This window comes from Lissotriton helveticus, chromosome 2_1 (assembly GCF_964261635.1).
Source record: "Lissotriton helveticus chromosome 2_1, aLisHel1.1, whole genome shotgun sequence".
Classification (NCBI taxonomy): Eukaryota; Metazoa; Chordata; class Amphibia; order Caudata; family Salamandridae; genus Lissotriton; species Lissotriton helveticus.
The window spans coordinates 569791217-569810625 of NC_136059.1; the positions used below are offsets into that span (position 1 = coordinate 569791217).

Sequence of the window (19409 nt, forward strand, 5' to 3'; positions counted from 1 at the left end):
CACAGGGAGCAGCGTGAGGAACGACCGCTTCTGAAGGCTTCAGGACAGTCACCGTGAAGTGAAGTGAGATCCTTAAGAGGATTCAAAATGGACCCACATCTCTTAACAAACCTCTTGTAGTACACAGTCAGGCCTAAGAAAGCTCTGACCAGAGTCTGGGTAGTGGGAGCAACCCAGTCCATTATGGTCTGGATTTTGCTCTTCAATGACTGAACCTGGCCTCCACCTACTTGGTGGCACAAGTATACAACCTTGCTCTGCCTTATCTGGCACTTGGTGGCCTTGATAGTGAGCCTCCCTTTTGCAGGGCCTCCAGAACATTTCTGAGGTGGACCAGGTGATCCTCCTAGGCGAAGCTAAAGACAGCAATATCATCTAGATATGCTGCACTAAAGGCTTCAAGACCAATTAGGACGTTGTTCACTAGCCTCTGAAATGTGGCAATTATATTTTTCTGACCAAAGGGCAGAACAGTAGCTTGATAATGCCCACTGGGGATTGAAAATGCTGTTTTTGGCTTGGCATCCTCAGCTAGTCTGATTTGCCAGTAGCCAGCAGTCAGGTCAAATGTACTCAGAAACTTGGCTGATGCCAAAGTATCTAAGAGCTCATCTGCCGTTGGAATAGGATGGGCATCAGTCCTGGTGACTGCATTGAGGCCTCTGTAGTCCACACAACACCTAACCTCATCTCTCTTTTTCCACCCTTGGGGGTGAGGTTTTGGTACCAGGACTCTTGGACTAGCCCAGGGGCTATCTGAAGGGTCAATGACCCCCCGTTCCAACATATTTTGGACCTCTGTCCTGATGCAATCTCTGACATGGTCAGGCAGTCTGTAAATGTTGTTCTTTACTGGCACACTGTCACCTGTGTCCACTTCATGGGTACACCAGGTTGTTTCACTGGGTGCCAGAGAAAACATATGTTTGTACTGATTGAGGACCTTCCTGCAATCAGCTTTCTGCTGGTTAGTGAGGCTGCCTATATCAAAACACAAAGGGGAGAGTAGAGGTCGGTAAAGTAGGGACCTGCCCTCCCAGGCACTATATAAATAATCAATAGAGGTGCCTTCTAAACAGACACAGGAAAAAGGGGAGGTATTTTATTTCCTTGCAGAAACACAGATGGAAAGATTTTTTTTTTTCTTCTTTTCATAAAACCCTCACCCACCCGGGTTTCCCTTTGGTGACATGCTTCCTCATAGGGTCCAGTCCTGCTCTCTATAGACAGGGGCGTGCTACTACCAACGAATATGCGGGAGCACTGAATTGTAAAATACAGGGGTGTCCCTATACACCTAACCACTTATGATAAATCAAAACGGAGTGGGATTTTTAGCAAAAATAGAGACCAGATTAGTGGGTCCAAAAACAAATTAATTTCCGATCCCCAAAATGGTACGCTAAAATCTGAGGATGTGTGGGAAAAACCCTAGTCTTGAATACCTATTGTTTCCCTTTATGGTCAACTAGTTTCCGCCTCTGCCCAAGGCATTTCGTCAGGACCTAGAAAGGAGAAATGATGTTCCCACTCCAGGTGTCACAATAAACACAATAATAACTCAAAAATGCAAAATAAACATACAGCACCTAATTGGCCTGTGTTAAATATCAAAAGACCTGCAAGGATATAAAAAAAAGGTTGAAAAATACAGAACCTTAAGGTCAAAATTATATTTCGTGAGTTTGTGATAATTTCTGTGGTTGTGGTAGTGAAATATATTTTTCAAACCATGCCAAAGGCGTGCCCAAAACTGTGGAAATAAGACTCACTAGACGATATAAACATAAAACATATAATGTAGTGTCACCAGCATAGACGTGTTTAGGATAATTTCATACTTAAAATGCAACCATCATTGGGTCCCATGAGTTCATCAAGGAGTTAAAGGAGGGACGCCTGTAGTCAAACCCTACAAATGTAGCCCAATAGAAAAATCCGATCAAGTAAGTAGGATGTTATTGCAGCGAAACTTAGTGTGTGTCCGGAGGTGGGCAGGACGCCCTTACTTACTCCGTCAAGGCTACTCCCTCTCCATAGACTTGTCCGCACTCACCCGAGGCTCCGATGTTACTGGAACTGCGGGCAGAGTGGGTTTTTGAACACGTGAGAATTGAGTGTGCTTCCCAAATGAAGCATAAGACTAGACCGCAAAATGCGGTTCACTATCTCAATGCCAGTCGATTTCCATTTTTTTGCTAAACTGGCTAAGCGTTAATAGTAAAAACATTCTTAATTAGAGGTAGCAGAAAAAATCTTTGGGCTTAAAAAGGGGGTAGTGATTCAGACACAGTCCAGTCATGAGTAGAAAGAAAACACATGTTGTTTTTTAAACTCAAATTACATGGCCTGAAAACTTTATTAACACGCATGTCGAGCAAAGGATGCTCGTGTCCTTCCAGGGCTATCCATAAAGATATGGTTTTACTGATGGGAACGGTCAAATTTGTTGATGCTGGTAATGGATGTAGGATGCAAATCACTGGGTTTAAGAGCCCATAGTGGTATTTATAACTTTTTTGTAAAACAGACGGAACACAGTATCACCGCCTCGGGTCGGTCAGAAAAAACCATGAGCCAACTAGTCACAGTTGTCGATTACAAAGGTGCAAGAAGGGGAGGGAGGGAGGGGGGAAAGGTGTTACTAGAAACCAAAAATGGGGTCAAAATATCGTGAGTGCCTGGTTTTGGTCCAGTGTTTGACTGGTAGCAAACTGATGCACCTGGTAAGAATGGAAAATAATGTCTGATTTGTTGATCGCACCCCAAAGTTATGTTAATATGATTCTAGCTCACGTGAGCCTAGCTCGCTCAGTTAGTTAATTGAAGCCCAATTCTTCCCAAAGTAGGTTAACATGTCACTGTGTTTGTATAAGAGAGTTCACACTGTTGCAAACAAACGCCCAATACTGCACTGTATTACCAGATAAATGGAATGAGAAAAGCACCAGCGACTGTTGGGTACATATAAAGGTTCCGTAATCAGGTAAACTGACCCCATGGTATATTTTCATTCAGTCCATTGTCATGTGACTTGAGTCTATAGACCCATCTCTGCTCTTTTCATGAAGGCCAGCTTCGTTATAAATCAGTTCGATCACAGTCCATCTCAAATCCTTCAGTGTGTTTCTTTTCTGAGAAATGAGAGGTCATTTTGGTTGTTACTCGTTGGCACCTTAGGTTACTACGATGTTCGCATACACGTGTTTTTACTTTCCTTGATGTCATGCCCACATAATGGAGATTGCACGGGCATGTGATCAAGTATATAACGTTCTTTGACTCACAGGTAGTAAACTTCAGTTGTTCCCAAATGGAGCCATCATTAAAAGTGATCTTCCTGGTTCTTGTGAAGTGGTACACACTGCAATTGACACAAGGATGATGGCCCCTGATAGGTGCCAGGAAACCTTGATTAGGTGTGTTGTCTCGAGGTTGGCGTGGTCAGATATGCACCAGCATGTCCTTCAAGTTGCGATTCCTCTTATTTGAAAACATAGGCATGGGTAGCGTCACCATGCAGCCACCTAGAATACGCCGTTGATTGTTTATTATCGTAGTGATGGTGTTTGAAGCACGGTTGTACGTTGTGATGCATATAGGATCTGTTACATCTGGTTCTTTTATTTTATAATTCAGAACTGCTTGTCTGTCAATATTTCTGGCTCTTTTCATGGCACGTGATACTATTCTGTCTGGATAGTTATGTGCTTGCAACTGGGTGTTGAGATCAGTCGCTTGTAACTTAAAATCCTGCACCTCACAACAATTCCTCCGCAGATGTAGGAACTGCCCGAACTGCAGATTCTCCCTCAGATGTCTCCGGTGGTGGCTGTCAAAACTTGAGACAATTCTTTGCCGTGGCCTTGACGTCGTCTTAAGACCAGATCCATTAGCAGTGACAACCAGATCCAGGAAAAACATTGTGGTTCCTGAGATGGTGTAAGTAAATTTCAAATATTGGTTCTGATCTTTGAGTCATGTAATAAATGACTCCGCTATGTTCTCATCTACATTCCAGATGACAAGAACATCATCTATATACCTCTTCCAGTGCCCTAAGTTGTCTTTATAGGGGTTGTGTGATGACAAGATCTTATGTTGTTCAAGGTGGTGGACGTACAAATCCGCCACGCTTGGAGCAAAAGTGCTGCCCATACTGGTTCCGTGCTTTTGTAGGAAGAGTTGGTCCTCGAAAGCAAAGAAGTTCTCTGTCAAAGCGAGGTGGCAGCATTCCATCACCAGATTGCGAGCTGTCTGGTATTTCCAATCTGTATTGAAGAGGACAGCCTCCAGAATCTCCAATGTTTCTGAATGTGCGAGGCTAGTATACAAACTCTCTGTGTCAAGTCCAATGAGGCATTGTGTTTCTTCATCAAATGGTGACGTGTTCAGGACGCGTAGAATATCCTTGGTCTCTTTCTGATACAATTGTTGAGCCCATTTCTGGAATCTAGTGTGAAGAACTCAGACTTCACGGTTCTGGGAGACTTTAATTTGCATCTAGAAAAAAGTTCTGACACCAGTTTAACAACACTGTTAGATGCACTAGCTAACCTAGCCATGGACCAGATTGTAATGCTGAACCCCCATAAGGCAGGACACACGCTCAATAGGATTTTTACATCCAACAAGAACGTCAGGACAATAGAAGTCCTACCAGTGCCCTGGTCAGATCCTAAGGCAATAATATTTGCTATAAACATAGACAAGGACATAGCGGTATTGTCACTACCACATAGGCACGCTTCATTCTTTAATTGGTCAAAAACAAATTCCCCTATTCTAAAGGAACATTTAACAAGATCAATCCCGGAATTAGACAAAGACTGTAACGTAGCCACAAACCAAATTTTGAGCTGGATCAATTCGGCCATTAAAGCAGCAGTACCTCAAAAAAAGAACACGTCAATGAGCAAAACACCTTCCCAACCATGGTTTACGAACTCAGTAAAGACACAATCAACTCTGCAGAAAGTTAGAATAAAAATGAAGGTCGAACTATGATCAAGGGCTAAAAGAGGACCACAAAACCTCGCTGGCCATCTACAAAAAACTAATACTAGCAGAAAAAAGCAAATACGTCACGCAAGAAATAGAGGAGGCAAAAAATTCTAGCAAAGAACTCTTCTCCACAGTTAAAAAACGAACAAAAATGTACAGCTCCATTCAAACAGAAATAAGCTCAGATTACTGCAACAGTCTGGGCCAGTTTTTTGTAGATAAAGTCTCCATGGTATATGAGTCCTTCAAGAGGACAGTAAATCCTACCCACACGCTGTCCAACACTGAACCAAAGGGTGAAATTTCACCACCTACAAGGGACCACTCATTCCACTTTCGGTCACCTTCAATAGAGCAGATTCTCCAGGTGGTTAGGTCAACTAAATCCAGGGGTACAACTGACCCTTGCCCACCTAAGGTGATGCACCTCTTCCTGGACCTACTGAATGAGCAATTAGGTCTGCTCTTCACAGAAATAATTAAATCCGGCCACTTTCCAGAGGCATGGAAAACAGCATCAGTGTTGCCGCTATTAAAGAAACCTAACCTAGACCCACAAGAACCGGGTAATTACAGACCCATTGCAAGAATTCCGTTTGCCTGTTAAGTTCTGGAGAAACTAGTGAATAGACAGTTGTCTCAATTCCTCAGGGAGGCAAATGCCTTAGATCACTCACAATTTGGCTTCCGAGAAGGGCATGGAACAGAAACAGCCCTGTTGATGGCTACTGAGGAACTTAGGAGTGTACTGGATGCTGGAGGAAAGGCCGCCTTGATTTTATTGGATCTCTCGGCGGCCTTTGATAGGTAAATCACGACACTCTCCGCACCCGTCTTAGAGAAGCTGGAGTGCACAAGTCAGCTCGAACTCTGTTGGCCTCTTACTTGTCCAACAGGACGTTCATAGTAGAGCTGGGAGAGGCGAAATCTAAATCTTTCAACTCTCCATGTGGTGTACCCCAGGGGTCCTCCCTAAATCCCACTTTGTTTAACCTGTACGTGGCACCCCTGGCGGAAATCATAAGGGACTGCGGCTTCCTTCCAGTCTCCTAAGCCGATGACACCCAAATCGTGGTGTCAATTGCTAACAATGTCAAAGAAACGGCTGAAAGTTTTAAAAACTGCATGGAACAGATCAACCAATGGATGCAGGTCAATTGCCTAAAACTAAATTGGGATAAAAGCGAAGTCATGCTGTTGGGGAAACACATGCAAATCTGGTCACAGGGCTGGTGGCCTAACAGCCTTGGCAATCGCCCATCCCCAGTTAATAAGGTAAAAAAAAACTGGGAATTCTCCTGGAGAATAAACTGTCATATCAGGCACAGACTAACAAATTAGCTTCATCCATTTGGTACATTCTGAAAAAGATCAGGAAACTCCTGCCGTTCATTCCCCAGGAGTCCTGTAAAACAGTGGTAACAACGCTGGCCTTATCGAGGGTGGACTATGGAAACGCTCTATATGCTGAGATCCAGGTCCAGCATCTGGCAAAACTACAGCACCTGCAAAACACAGCAGCCAGGCTGGTGCTGAACATTCCCAGGTACGAGTCAATAGCACACAGACTGAGATCCCTCCACTGGCTCCCAATAGGAAAAAGAATAACATTTAAATAATTGTGTCTGGCCTACAAAGCCCTCCATGGGATGGGTTCGCAGTTCTTGAAAACTCACCTAAAATGGTATGAGCAGTCTACGACCTTGAGATCCAGTCATCTAAAACTGATTCATGTGCCAAGATTTAAACAGGTCCGGTGGGGGGGAGGAACTTTTTGCTGCCTGCAGCTAAGGCATGGAATCTGCTCCCAAAGACAATTAAAAACAGCCCCTCCCTGCTTTCATTTAGAAAAGAGATAAAAACCTAGCTGTTCACCGCCGGCTAGAAATGTAAAACTTGACAGCTATCTGGTCTCCTGCTTCTATCCAGCTCCAAGACGCCCATGGGCAATCGCACGCTTTATAAATCTACAAATCAATCAATCAATTTCAAATATGTCTCTGTTCCTTGGATAATGGGTCGTAAGAATCCATCAGCAAACTTGAAGAGGGGTTCCAGGATCAATCCCATCCCTGAAACAATGGGGGACCACAGGGTTTCTCCAGTGAGGCTGCCTGCCAGGACTACTGAAACTGACCCATCAACGGGGTTCCGAGAGAAGAGATCAGGAAGAGAGTCACTCTCTTCCTCCTGTTCCTCACCAGTGGCCATGAGCAAGCTCATTTCAGCCCTGTCCTCAAAAGGTTTTAGGCGGTTCACATGAAGTACCCTGTGGAGACGTCTTGGGGTGCCTAGAATAACCAAGTAGGTGACTTCACCTTTCCATTCAAGGATTGTGGGGGCCACTCCATTTGTCTTGGGGAGCTGCTGGGGGCACAGGCTCCAGCACCCACACTTTCTGGCCTGGCTGGTAAACAGTCAGGACAGCTTTCTGGTCATGTCAGGCTATCTAAAGCTCTTTAGTTGCTTCAAGGTTTTTACTGGCCTTCTTCATTTACTCAGCCATACATGAACGCAGGCCAAGGACATAGTCCACAATGTCCTGTTTAGGAGGTTGCTCCCAGCCCTCCTTAACATGAAACAATGGACCCCTAACTGGATGTCCTACAGAAGTTCAAATGAGCTGTAGCCAACCCCCTTCTGAGGAACCTCTCTGTAGGCAAAGAGAAGGCAGGGTAGTAAAACATCCCATTTTCGCCTGAGCTTCTCTTGAAGTCCGATGATCATACCCTTCAGGGTCTTATTGAACCTTTCAACAAACCCATTACACTGTGGTTGGTAGAGTGTGGTAAACCTATAGTTTACTTCACACTCTTTCCACATTGCGGTTATGTAACTAGACATAAAGTTGGTACCTCTGTCTGTTAAGACCTCCTTAGGGAAGCCCACTCTGGAAAACATTCCCAGGAGGGCCCTGACCACTACAGGAGCTGTAGTGGTTCTAAGGGGAATTGCTTCTGGATACCTAGTGACATGGTCCACCACCACCTGGATTTAATTGTGACCAGATACGGTTGGAGGGTTCAGGGGACCAACAATGTCAATCCCTACCCTCTCAAAGGGAACCCCAACCGCTGGAAGTGGAATTAAGGGGGCCTTTGTAGTGCCACCTGACTTACCACTGGCTTGGAAAGCGACACGGGAGAGACAAAACTCCTTTGTGTCCTCAATATGGGGCCAGTAAAAATAAGGGATAATCTTGTCCCAAGTCTTACTTTGCCCACGGTGTCCTGCAAGGGGGATGTCATGTGTTAGGGATAGAAAACAAAACGGAACTTCTGAAGTATTACCAACCTCCTGCAGACACCCGGTGTGGGGTCTCTACCTTCACAATATTGAAGCCCCTCTTCCCAATAGATCCTATGGTAACCACTGAAATTCCCAGCTACCATTGCAGCAGCTTGCTGTCTGAGAGGTTCAAGAGCAGGATTGATGCTCCAAACTCAAGTCTGCCCTGGACGGACCCCCTAACACCAAAAACTGCCTGGTCAGACCCACGTTCCTCTGGGACAGTTCCTTTAGAGGGACTGAAATCTCCCTCAATGAAACTGATCCTCACTGGGAGTCTGGGAGGAGGATAATTCTTTACCCTTCCTGTTCCTTCTCTTAGGAGCAATCTGGTAAATGTTTCCAGGATCCAGTTCTCCTTCAGTGCTGAGCTTTTTGACCTGAGCCCTGATTACAGCAAAGACACTGGCAGACCAGGCTGAAGTTTTTAAATCATTGCCCAACAGACAATCTAAAGGTAGGTCTGGAGATACCACAACTCTCTTAGGTCCAGTTACCCCTCCCCAGCTGAGATTCACAACTGCAAAGGAATGATCAGTCCTGTCATTGCTACAAGTATGACCTGTTCAAGGAACACAAGTTTCTCTGTCACCATGGTGACACTGAACCCTGTGTCCCGGAAAGCTATTGCTTCCTCTCCATTGATCAAAGGCTGTTGCTGATACCTGCCCAAATTAGTGACATTTACTAGTACGGTGGCAGGATCAATGCCACCATCACAGACTAGAACAACCTGAGCTGGATTTCTGACTAGGCCAGAACTCATTGCAGAACCCAAGATTAGCCCAACTATTCCCTTGGTTGCTGTACGATCACTTGTACTAGTGCTAGGGGGTGCAGTTGCCTTCGGGGTGTGATAGTAGGTTCCTTGGCCTTTGGACAATCAGAATCGCTTGCCCAATGGATCTTTACTTTACATATATAACACCAAGGTTTCTTTTCGACTTTTTTGGGAGTTTTGGGACTCACCCCCAGATACAGGTTTTTGGGGACCTTGAGAAGACTCCTTTTTGTCATTGCCCTTTTCCCCATCCTTCTCCTTGACTTTAGAAGAATATTGCTTCTTTTGGTCACTTCCACTACTATGGTTCTTCTGCTTAACCCTAGGGCGGACCCATTTGTCTGCCTTCTTTCCCAATTCTTGAGGAGAGGTCAGATCAGAGTCCACAGGTACTGGTGCAAAAGTTGGTTCTGACAGTTATTAAGGATGTGCTCCCTCATTATCAAATTGTACAGTTCTTCATAGTCCTGAAGCTTGCTTCCATGAATAGCACTATCAATGACATCTACCCAGTTCTGGATGTGTGCCTTCTGGGTGTCTCTGAACTTAATCTTGTATTGCTCAGTGGTTAGAGTGCACTCTTCAGAACTGAATAATTGTCAGCATCCTCTTCTATAACAGTGAGGCGCTTATCTCTACATTTGTTCGCAAAGTAGAGCCACAGGATAGCTGTCCACTGCCCTTCAGGGACCTTCTGAACTTTACAGGCCTCTAAGGCAGAAGTCTATTTCTGAAGGAGTGACTATCCTGCTCAGGTTCCTAGTGTCAAAGGATGGTCCCCTGATTCTAGGTACACTTGGGCTGCCACCATGGGAATCTAATCCCCGATTTTTCCTAGCTTTTTGGGCTACCAGGGCCCCCTTGTCAATGGCCAACTGATCTCACCTGAGCCTGAGTCTAACTCTTTTAAGTTTGATCAGGTCCTATTCCCTCTCCAAGGAGTGCTCTCCCTGGCTAGAGATTGAGGTGCCAATGGAATGTACTGAAGCACTTGGCTCAGCAGAACAAGATCTAGATCTCCTCTGCCTGCTCTGAACCCTCCCAGGAGGAATAAAGGGGAAACTACTTCTAGGGACACCCCCTGTGCCATCTGCACTATTCCCTGGATCAAAGTTCATCAAGATGGAGTCCTCAGACTCCTCTTGATCATGTTCAGAATTAGGGTCACTGGGGGTTACCCCTCCTGCCCCATCTTCTGGACCATCCCCACCGACTTTGCCCTGATCACCTGACCTGTTCTGGGTATCATCTAGGATGAGAAGCTCTAAGAGATACTTAGTGGTTGGATTGCTACCTGTCTTTAACTTCCTAGAAGTACACAGGGTCCATAGTTCCTGGAACTTAAGACCACTGTATCTAGAAGACTGGGCCCAATTTGGGTCCAGTACTTAACACATGTCTAGGTGTAGTGTGTTGTTGCACCTACCTACCCTAGTGGAAACTAAACTTGCTCAGATTGGAGCAAGGGATGTGCTAGATCCTTATCAACCATTCTATTATATCAGTAGAACTTACTTAGTCTATCTAAATATTATATGTGCCTAAAAGCGGAGCCCGCTCTTTTGGCCCCTTCTGAGCACCTGCGGTCCATTCTTGATGACGGTCAAAGTGCGACACTTACCGTATTTTCTGGCGTATAAGACGACTTTTTAACCCTTGAAAATCTTTTCAAAAGTTGGGGGTCGTCTTATACGCCGGTGTCATTTAATAAGCAAGCGACCATAGCCCAAACCCTATATTTTAAAAGGAAAAGTAGGGGGTCGTCTTATACGCCCCGTCGTCTTATACGCCAGAAAATACGGTATTTTGGTAGACCTTAGTGCCGCCTTTGACACGGTCTCACATAACATCCTGCTACAGCGGCTCGAGGAGGCTGGAGTGATCGGGTCAGCTCTGGAATGGTTCAGATCTTTTCTGACAGAGAGATCTTTCAGAGTGTCCGCTCCTCCGTTTCTTTCTCAAGCCCATTCCATTAATCAGGGAGTACCCCAGGGCTCAGCCCTGAGCCCGGCCTTGTTTAATCTTTATGTCCAACCTCTGGCTGCGGTCGCCAGGCAATGGGACCTTGTTATGGTCTCATATGCCGACGATACGCAGTTGGTTGTCACCTTGGTGGAAGGTTCCTCCCCTAACGCCTCTAGGTTTAGAGATGGAATGGCGGCTGTGGCTCGATGGATGGCTTCCAACTGTCTGCAACTTAATGCCAACAAAACCGAGGTTCTGCCGGTTGGGAAGAACGTTAATTAATGGAACGAGCAGTGGTGGCCAACTGTTCAGGGTGCAGTCCCTACGCCAAAGACTTTGGTCAAAAACCTTGGGTTTGGATGGATGCATCCCTTAGCTTTCGGGACCACACTAGGAAAGTCGCCGGCACCTGTTTCGGCCTGTTGCGGGGTTTTAAGCCGCTTCTGAAATTTTTCGACCCCACTACTCGTCAGCTGGTTATACAGGCGACCATCCTTTCATGCCTTGATTATGCCAGCACTCTTTGACTTGGGGCAAATAAGGCCGAAATATGTCGGATGCAACACGCCCAAAATGCCGCTGCCAGAGCCCTTGTAGGCCTTCCGCGATTCTGTTCTGCTGCTGATACCATCCGGAAGCTGCATTGGCTTCCTTTGGAGAAAAGGATTCAATTTAAGGCACTGTGCCTATATTTTAAAATTGTGAAATCAGTTAACCCCAGCCTGTTGAGCAATTTGCTCACCCTGTATGTCCCCACACGCAGGCTACGGTCGGCAGATCAGCACCTGGTCGCTGTCCATCGGGTTAAGCGCAGCCGGGCGGGAGGGCGCTCCTTCCGCTACCTGGCAGCTAGGCTGTGAAACTCCCTGCCAGAACAGATCCGTGGTATGGACTGTTTACTCGCATTTAGGAAAGCTGTCAAGACTTGCCTCTTTCCGTTAGCCTAACTTATGGTTCTCTTAGTTGTTACTATGTTTCTGGTCACTGTGCATCTTACTCTCTGTAGCTGCAAGCGCCGGGACGCCCCTTCGCTGGGGCAGCTGCGCGCTATACAAGCCACATTAACATAACATGACATAACATACTGCTAGTGGTAATTTTTCAACTAATCCAAACCTAGATTAGCTGGTAAAACAATGCAGGCTTGAACCTCAACCGCTGCACACCAATGTGAGAGGCTGGTTAAGTATATGGTGCTCACTTATGTAAGTGTAAGTACAACAGGTGGTCCAACTGACCAATACATTTCTCTAATAGAAAAAGCTTTAGAAAAACCCCCAAATATTAAATTTAACAATAACAAGGTTATTTTAATACGGTAGGTATCTAAAGTGGCTTGGATGAAATGCTTTGCTATGTGGCTAAACATTTTTAATGTTTTAAAGAGCAGGATTGTGGATTTCAAAGGAAGGCGACGGTATATTCCACATAAATCGGTGTTTGGTCATGAAAGAATAAATGTGTGAAGACGTTCTCTTATTTATGTGGAGTGCTTTGTCATGACTTGGAAAAGATGCATCACATTATTCAGCAGGTTGTTAAGGCTTTCCCCATCCGGCAGGGGACGGTTTATAAATCAAGTGATAGGCCTTTAAAGCAATGAATTCACGCCTTCAATGTAAAAATCCTTGTCATGCTGCTGTATGTATAAAACATATAGTGTGTGGATTGTGTGTGTTTTTTTCAAACACAAAGCATTATGGGAAATATTACATAGGTTTTGCTCCTTGGGGCCCTCAATCACTATCCAAGCACTGCATCTAGAATTTGGACTGACAGGCAATTTTGCGAAAACCCTACATGCTGTGATTAACTATGGCTATCACCGGATCCATTCTAAAAAGGTATCACTGAGTTAGATTCTAAATTAACACTTTTTATGAGTTCACTCTTTTTCTTTTTGTAAATCACTTACACACACCCACCTACAACCAACAGCTAGTGGGGAGAGCCGTAGGAAGGCTGCAATGAAACTAGGGGAAAAAGTAAACCAAACCCCAACATAGCAACATAGAACACCCCCCTCTGCTCCCATTCTGATTGTGCTAGATTTGTTAATTCAGTCCAAGTCCTACGCTGTTCATAGGTCAATCCGATCCTGTGTACGAAACAACCTCACACAGTCTCCTAGATGCAAGAGGAGTCAGTAGGTGCCCACTGGGTCCCGGAGTGCTCCTCCCAGGTTAGTTGCAGAATTTTCAAATATCTCGAGCACACAAGTCCTCTAACTCTTTGGCCTCTTAACTCTTTGGCCAGGAATGATATAAAAAGGCCCCAAACGTTATCAAATTGATCCACTTGTGGTCTAGTGCACTACATTTTTCTCCATTCAAAGTAGATCCCATAGTTTGTTCAAACAGGATCTGGATTCGGACCTGAGCCCCCATAAAGCTATGATGACTTGTTCGGCAGCGCATGACGGAAAAGCCATGGCTATGGGACTTTAAGGGCAAAGTTTGTCTATTAACAAGGCCAAGAACAATACAGGATGGGAATTTAAGCAAGCCAGCCTAAAAAAATGTATTAATGTGTGCCAAAACCACTTTGATTTGGGACATCGCCATTGGGGATGGACAAATGTGCATGATCCCTCACACTTCTACCAACAGTTCTCTCACCTAGAAGAGTTCCATGTCAACTCCAAGCAACGGCACTCCTCTACACCAAGCCACTCCGCTCTAAGCCACTCCACACAACACCACTCTATGTAATGCCACTCCACTCTATGCCACGCCATGCAACGTCAATCCGTTGCATGCAACGTCACAATACTCCATGCAATGTCACTCTGCTCTACGCAATACGCCACTCCGCTCTACGTCATGTCACTCTACGTGACGCCACTCTACGCAACTTCACTCCATACAAAGCCACACAACTCTACACAATGCCACTCCGCCCCACTCAATGCCCATCCACTCTATGCAACACCACTGCGCTTTACGCAATGCTACTCCACGCAACTGAACTCTACTCTATGTAACGCCACTCCACTCTATGCAACACCGATGCACGCAATACCACACAACTGAACTCCAATCTGCATAACGCCACTCCACTCTACGTAATGCCACTTTGCGCAATGTCCCCCTATGCAACGCCATGCCAATCCACTCTACCCAACGCCAGTCCGCACAACTGCACTCCCCGCTATGCCTTGCAACTCCATGCAACGCTACACCACACAATAATACTCCACTCTACGCAACACCACTACACTCTACACAACTGCACTCAAAGCAACTGCACTCCACAATAATCCACGCCACACCACTTTACGCAACGTCACCCCACGCAACACTACTCCCTGCAACGCCACTCCATGTAAGGCCATTAAACACAGTGCCACACCACTCCATCGATGTCACTCCACTGTACACCTCCCCAGTTCATGCAACACTAATCCACTCTACGCAACGCCACTCCACTCTATGCCACGGCACTGCACTCTACATCACGCTACTCTACGCAACAGCACCCTAAGACAGTACACTCTACTCAACTTTAGAGCACTTCACTCTATGCCCCTTTACACCAATAACTTTTAGTCATACAGAATAGCAGCCACACTAGGGTACAACATGGCTAAACCATATTGGCAAAGCCATAGGCGAGACCTTATGGCTGTGGTTCCCAAACTGTGCGCCGCGGCACCCCGGTGCGCCGTTATGAGTTGCCTGGGGCGTGATGTGGGACATTGCAGTGGCAGCGCTAGAAATTTAGAAATGCCACCTGCATAATCGTGTAAAATCAGCCACTTTAAGGAAACAGGAATGGAAAGAAAGGGTAGTCTGATCTTTAAGCAACATGCAGAGTGGAGCTGCAGGGGCTCTTGGAAGGGGTGAAACAACAGCAAGGCCTCATTAACATCCAAATGGTCTTTTAAAGACCGGTGAAGTGCTCGGGTGCGGCTGCGTGTGTCCCCAGGAGGTCTTATCCCCAGGCTGCCACACACGACTGGGGGAGGAGACTGGGGTTTGTTTGGGGTGAGGGGGAGCCCTTTGAGTCCAATGGGTGTTGCGTGCCTGAGTGTGAGGGCACAAAGAGAACAGGCATGGAGATAATGGATAGAGGGCACGAAGCAGGCATGGAGGAAAGGGGCAGTCTCGGGGCACGAAGGGAGCAGGCATGGAGGAAAGAGGCAGTCTCAGGGCACGAAGGGAGAAGGCATGGAGGAAAGGGACAGTCTCAGGGCACGAAGGGAGCAGGCATGGAGGAAAGGGGCAGTCTCAGGGCACAAAGGGAGAAGGCATGGAGGCAAGGGGGAGTCTCAGGGCACGAAGGGAGCAGGCATGGATAGAAGGGGGAGTCAGAAAGCACTTATAGAGATGGCATTGACAGAAGGGGTATTCGGAGGTCACGAAGAAAAGAGGCATGCACAGAAGGGTAGTCTGAGGGCGCAGGGGCAGGCATGGACAGAGGGGGCAGTCAGAGTGCAACAGGAAGTACTCCCGAGGCCGGGCTTACATCCCCACCCACCCGTCCACCTTTAAAAAAAATGGGGGGGAGCTACGGCCAACTGCCAATTAGGTCAAGGGAGCCATGGGTCAAAAAAGTTTGGGAACCACTGCTTTATGGCTATGCCAATGCTTGTTTCCTGTTGATTTCACTGATTGCCACGAAAATAGCCTGCAGCAAACACAAAAGCACGCAGTTTCCTTTGCCTTGCAAAATGCAAATACAGCGTGCCTTTACAAATTTAACACAGGCCTTATTTGCATACGTGGTCCACTTTTTCAGCTATCTTATTCGCTAATGGGGAGCCACTATTATTTTGGTGCCCAGGTATATTTTATGTGCCAGTCCGACCCTGCTCTCAACTCAAAGAGAACGCGTCCGAATTAATGACGCGATGGTCGCTGACCACAGCCCTTCTGAGGAACATGTTCAACACTCCTGACTTGTGCTGGTGAGGGGGCGCTGACCCAGGCAGAATGCTGTACACGATTTGCCCCGCCGCTTCTTTTAGGGATGAGATTTTACCTTACATAAAAGAGATAACAGCTATCGATTTGGAAATGGAGACACTTTTGTTTTGTTAGGCGATGCGGGAAGAACGGCACAATAAAGGGCAACGCACCTTACCCTGCTGGTTGGTGCTTCTGTTTCCCCTAAGTTACTGGCAGCTATACCTCCTTTAGCTCTTTCAAAACAATGATTAGAAACTAGAAAACGTCTTTCAATTCAACTTTTGGGCGTGGACAACCTGGCTAGTTAGCGGCCCTGCATGGTCCCATTGAGTTTAAGAGTCTACAGTATTACTAGCCTGCTTCTGGCAATGCTGTCTTATAATATAGCTTCGCCATTCTTGTGGCGCTTTTGTCTTCTGTACCCTCAAACTACAAACGAAGTTATTAAAAAAGAAACAATGTAGTATGTCTAGCTGTGCATATTGCAATATATCTAACTGTGTTATTGACACAGATACACTGTCCCAACAGCTAACTGGATTGATTGCAAAAGTACAATACATTATCAATACCTCATAATGCCCCTCTCTCACTGCATCACGAATTGGTGTTTCCTGCTCAAGGCCTTTCAGGTTAGCATCAGCTCCACCTTCTAACAACTCCTTTGTAATACTGCAGTACCCTGCTAGACTTGCCTCGTGCAAAGGGGCCCAGCCTAAAAATAATACAAAAACATGTAGTTTCAGCAAACAGTTGAACATAACTCTGTGTAAAGGTATCTTTAGCAAAGAATCCAGAATGCTATTTATCGGCAAAAGTGGCAAGCAGCAGCTATCATTACAAACGAACACAATCTACAGTTTTATAGGTAGCTTATGTTTAAGTAGAGAAACCACAGCACTGGCTGCCCTCAGCATTTTGAACAAGTGCAGCACTGAGGCTGGGATTGCGTGGCGCTTTTGAAGAGGTTGGCACCTGTGTGCCTGTCTAGGACATTGTTACTTAGGCTGTGGTGGGCTGCTCTAGATAATAATGACCTATTAGGTAACAGGTACTTCACAATCCGTGGAAAATTAAAAAATCAAAATAAAACGAGTATTTAAAAAAGGGCCACAAAGTGTTATGCTGCTCCAATTTCCCAACGAAATATTAATGTTTCACCTTGAAATCGTCGTCACTGCGTTGATTAAAGTCAATAAACATGCATATGATTTTCTCTTCATACTTCATCAGCACAGCCTCTATATCAAGGATACCATGTTATGGAACACAGCTACATTCTCAGCAGTGCAATCTTCAAACATAATCATTCAATAGTCAAACTGGTGATAACAAACATAAAAACACAGCCATCCTCGAGGATCTACATCTGTATAAGGGAGGGAGCAAACAACAGAAAGTGCTTGTGAGAAACAGGAGCTGAGAAAATGGTCTGAGCAGAAGAGGGCAGTGTTTTGGGAAATGGAGTATGTGAGAAGGGCAAGTAAGTGCGATTTACCAGGGAACGGATTTGAAGAAGATAATGGAATGTGTGCATATGTTTGTGAGAGGAGCATGTCATTGAGACATGAGGGTGTGTGTGAGACTGAAAATGGCTTGGTAAGAGGAGTGTGTGCGACAGAAAAGAGGAGCTTTGAAAGAAGGGTGTGAAATGGCTAGACCAGTGGACAGGTCAAGGTAAGATGGGAGAAAGGAATGTATGAGAGACAATAGTGAGCTGATTGACAGAAAGAGTCGTGTGCTCAGCTTGAGAGAACTGAGGACAGAAAGCTGATTTTTAGAGGAATGACAGAAATGGGCGCACAAATGAAAAGTGAGAGGACGGTATGAGAGATGGAGAAAGGAAGGTGAGGGCTTGAGAAGAGAAAGTGTGAGGCTCATACTTTTAAAACAAGCATTGGCAAAGCCAACAGATTTGGTTTTGCCAATAGCTTTTGCATTGTTGAGACCGATTGGCTTCGTCAATACTTGTGTGCATTGCTTGCTGACTCCAGACACCAGCTGTATAAGATAATGGCATAATTTTTTCAGTACGCTTAGGAGCACTCTAAGTGTATCCCTGGTGGTGTGGCAATTCCATGTACAAAAGAGCACAGGGCGGTCATAAAAACGCTTTTTCCAAATACCCATCAAAAGCAATGTTGTAAACACAACGGCTGCGCTCCAGGGTCAGGCGCCCTGCTACGTACAGAGCTGCTGTCTATATGGCCTTTTGAAAATGTGTGGGACTAGTTACGCAGATTTTTTTTCTTATGCAACACATAAATGGGAAGGTGGGGTGGGAGAAAAGAAGCAACACGGACAAGGGTAGAGTAGTGGGAGGGGAAGAAACAACACAATGGATGGGGCCTGGAAAGGGACTAAGGAAGGGGGATAGGCAAAGAAGCAATGGGGAAAATAAATAAATTGGCATCTGAAGCAGAGAGCAGCAAGGTGGACAGTGGAAAGACACTAATAAAAGTAAAGCGGATGGACAGTGGAAGACACTAATAAAAGTCAATCAATCAATACTTGGTCGCTGTTCCAAGCTGCTGACCAGGAAGTGACATTGGCAAGTGCCGGCACTTAGGAGGCAGCAAATAAGAAAGTAGCGACGATGCCAACAACTGCTAGGCAGTGGATGGGTTCCAAGCCCCTCACAGTAAACAATACCACTTGCAGCGATAGTGCATGCACTGTCGGCAGGCGAGACCTAAAAATGAAAGAAAGCAAAAAGAAGTAGATGAATGTTAAAAAACAAGTGAGTAGTTGTGAGAATAGTGGACAGTGTGAGACATAAGACCAGGGGCGATTTCTGGGGAAGAGAATACTAGATGCATGACTAGCCTCCCATCATTAGGACAAGGGGTTCATATTTCCAGTAACAGCAGCAAATGTGGCACCCATTGTTAAAATGAGTGGTACAGAAAAATGTACCTTGAACTAGAGATTGCAACAATCCTTGTATTCGACGTAGGTGGTGCAGACGGAGACAGAGTAGTAGAGGCAACTAAGAATAAGAAAGAGCATGTGAGAAGTGGTGCCACTGAGAGAGTGGGAATATTAGAATAATTGAGAGGTATGTTTAATAGATACAACTGGATACAAGAGAACAAGAGAGGGGCAAGTGAGAATGAAGATCGTGAGGATGCTGAAGATAAGGGACAAGGGTGGGAATATAGATGAAGGTGAAGCAAGAGAAGAGACTTCGTAGAGGAAGAAATATAAGTCTAAGGGGTGCACATGAGTGACCGGGGAGAAAGAAAACGAGAGGGGAAAAGGCAGGAAGAGATAAAATGGATAGAGGTAGAGGCTTGATAGAGAGTGAGGGAAAGAGAAACACATATCTAAAAGTCTAAAAGAGAGAAGGAGATTATAGAAACAGACAAGACAATGGTGGGGAGAACAAAAGAGCCACATAGAGGCTTTTTTAGTTTTTACAATTTTGTCATTAAATGGGTCATACTGGGCGCATGATAGTC

At 45.6% G+C, this 19409-nt stretch overlaps 1 protein-coding gene across 5 annotated transcripts in view; it reads right to left on the minus strand.

Annotated features, from left to right (window-relative positions):
- ANKRD31 (ankyrin repeat domain 31) overlaps nucleotides 1-19409 on the minus strand; it is a 2265957-nt gene that overhangs the window by 1534005 nt on the left and 712543 nt on the right. For all 5 annotated transcript variants that reach the window (XM_078675241.1, XM_078675243.1, XM_078675240.1 and 2 more), the window contains one exon: nucleotides 16521-16663. In XM_078675241.1, coding sequence (XP_078531367.1) covers nucleotides 16521-16663 — 143 coding nt within the window. The remainder of the gene's footprint in view (nucleotides 1-16520; nucleotides 16664-19409) is intronic.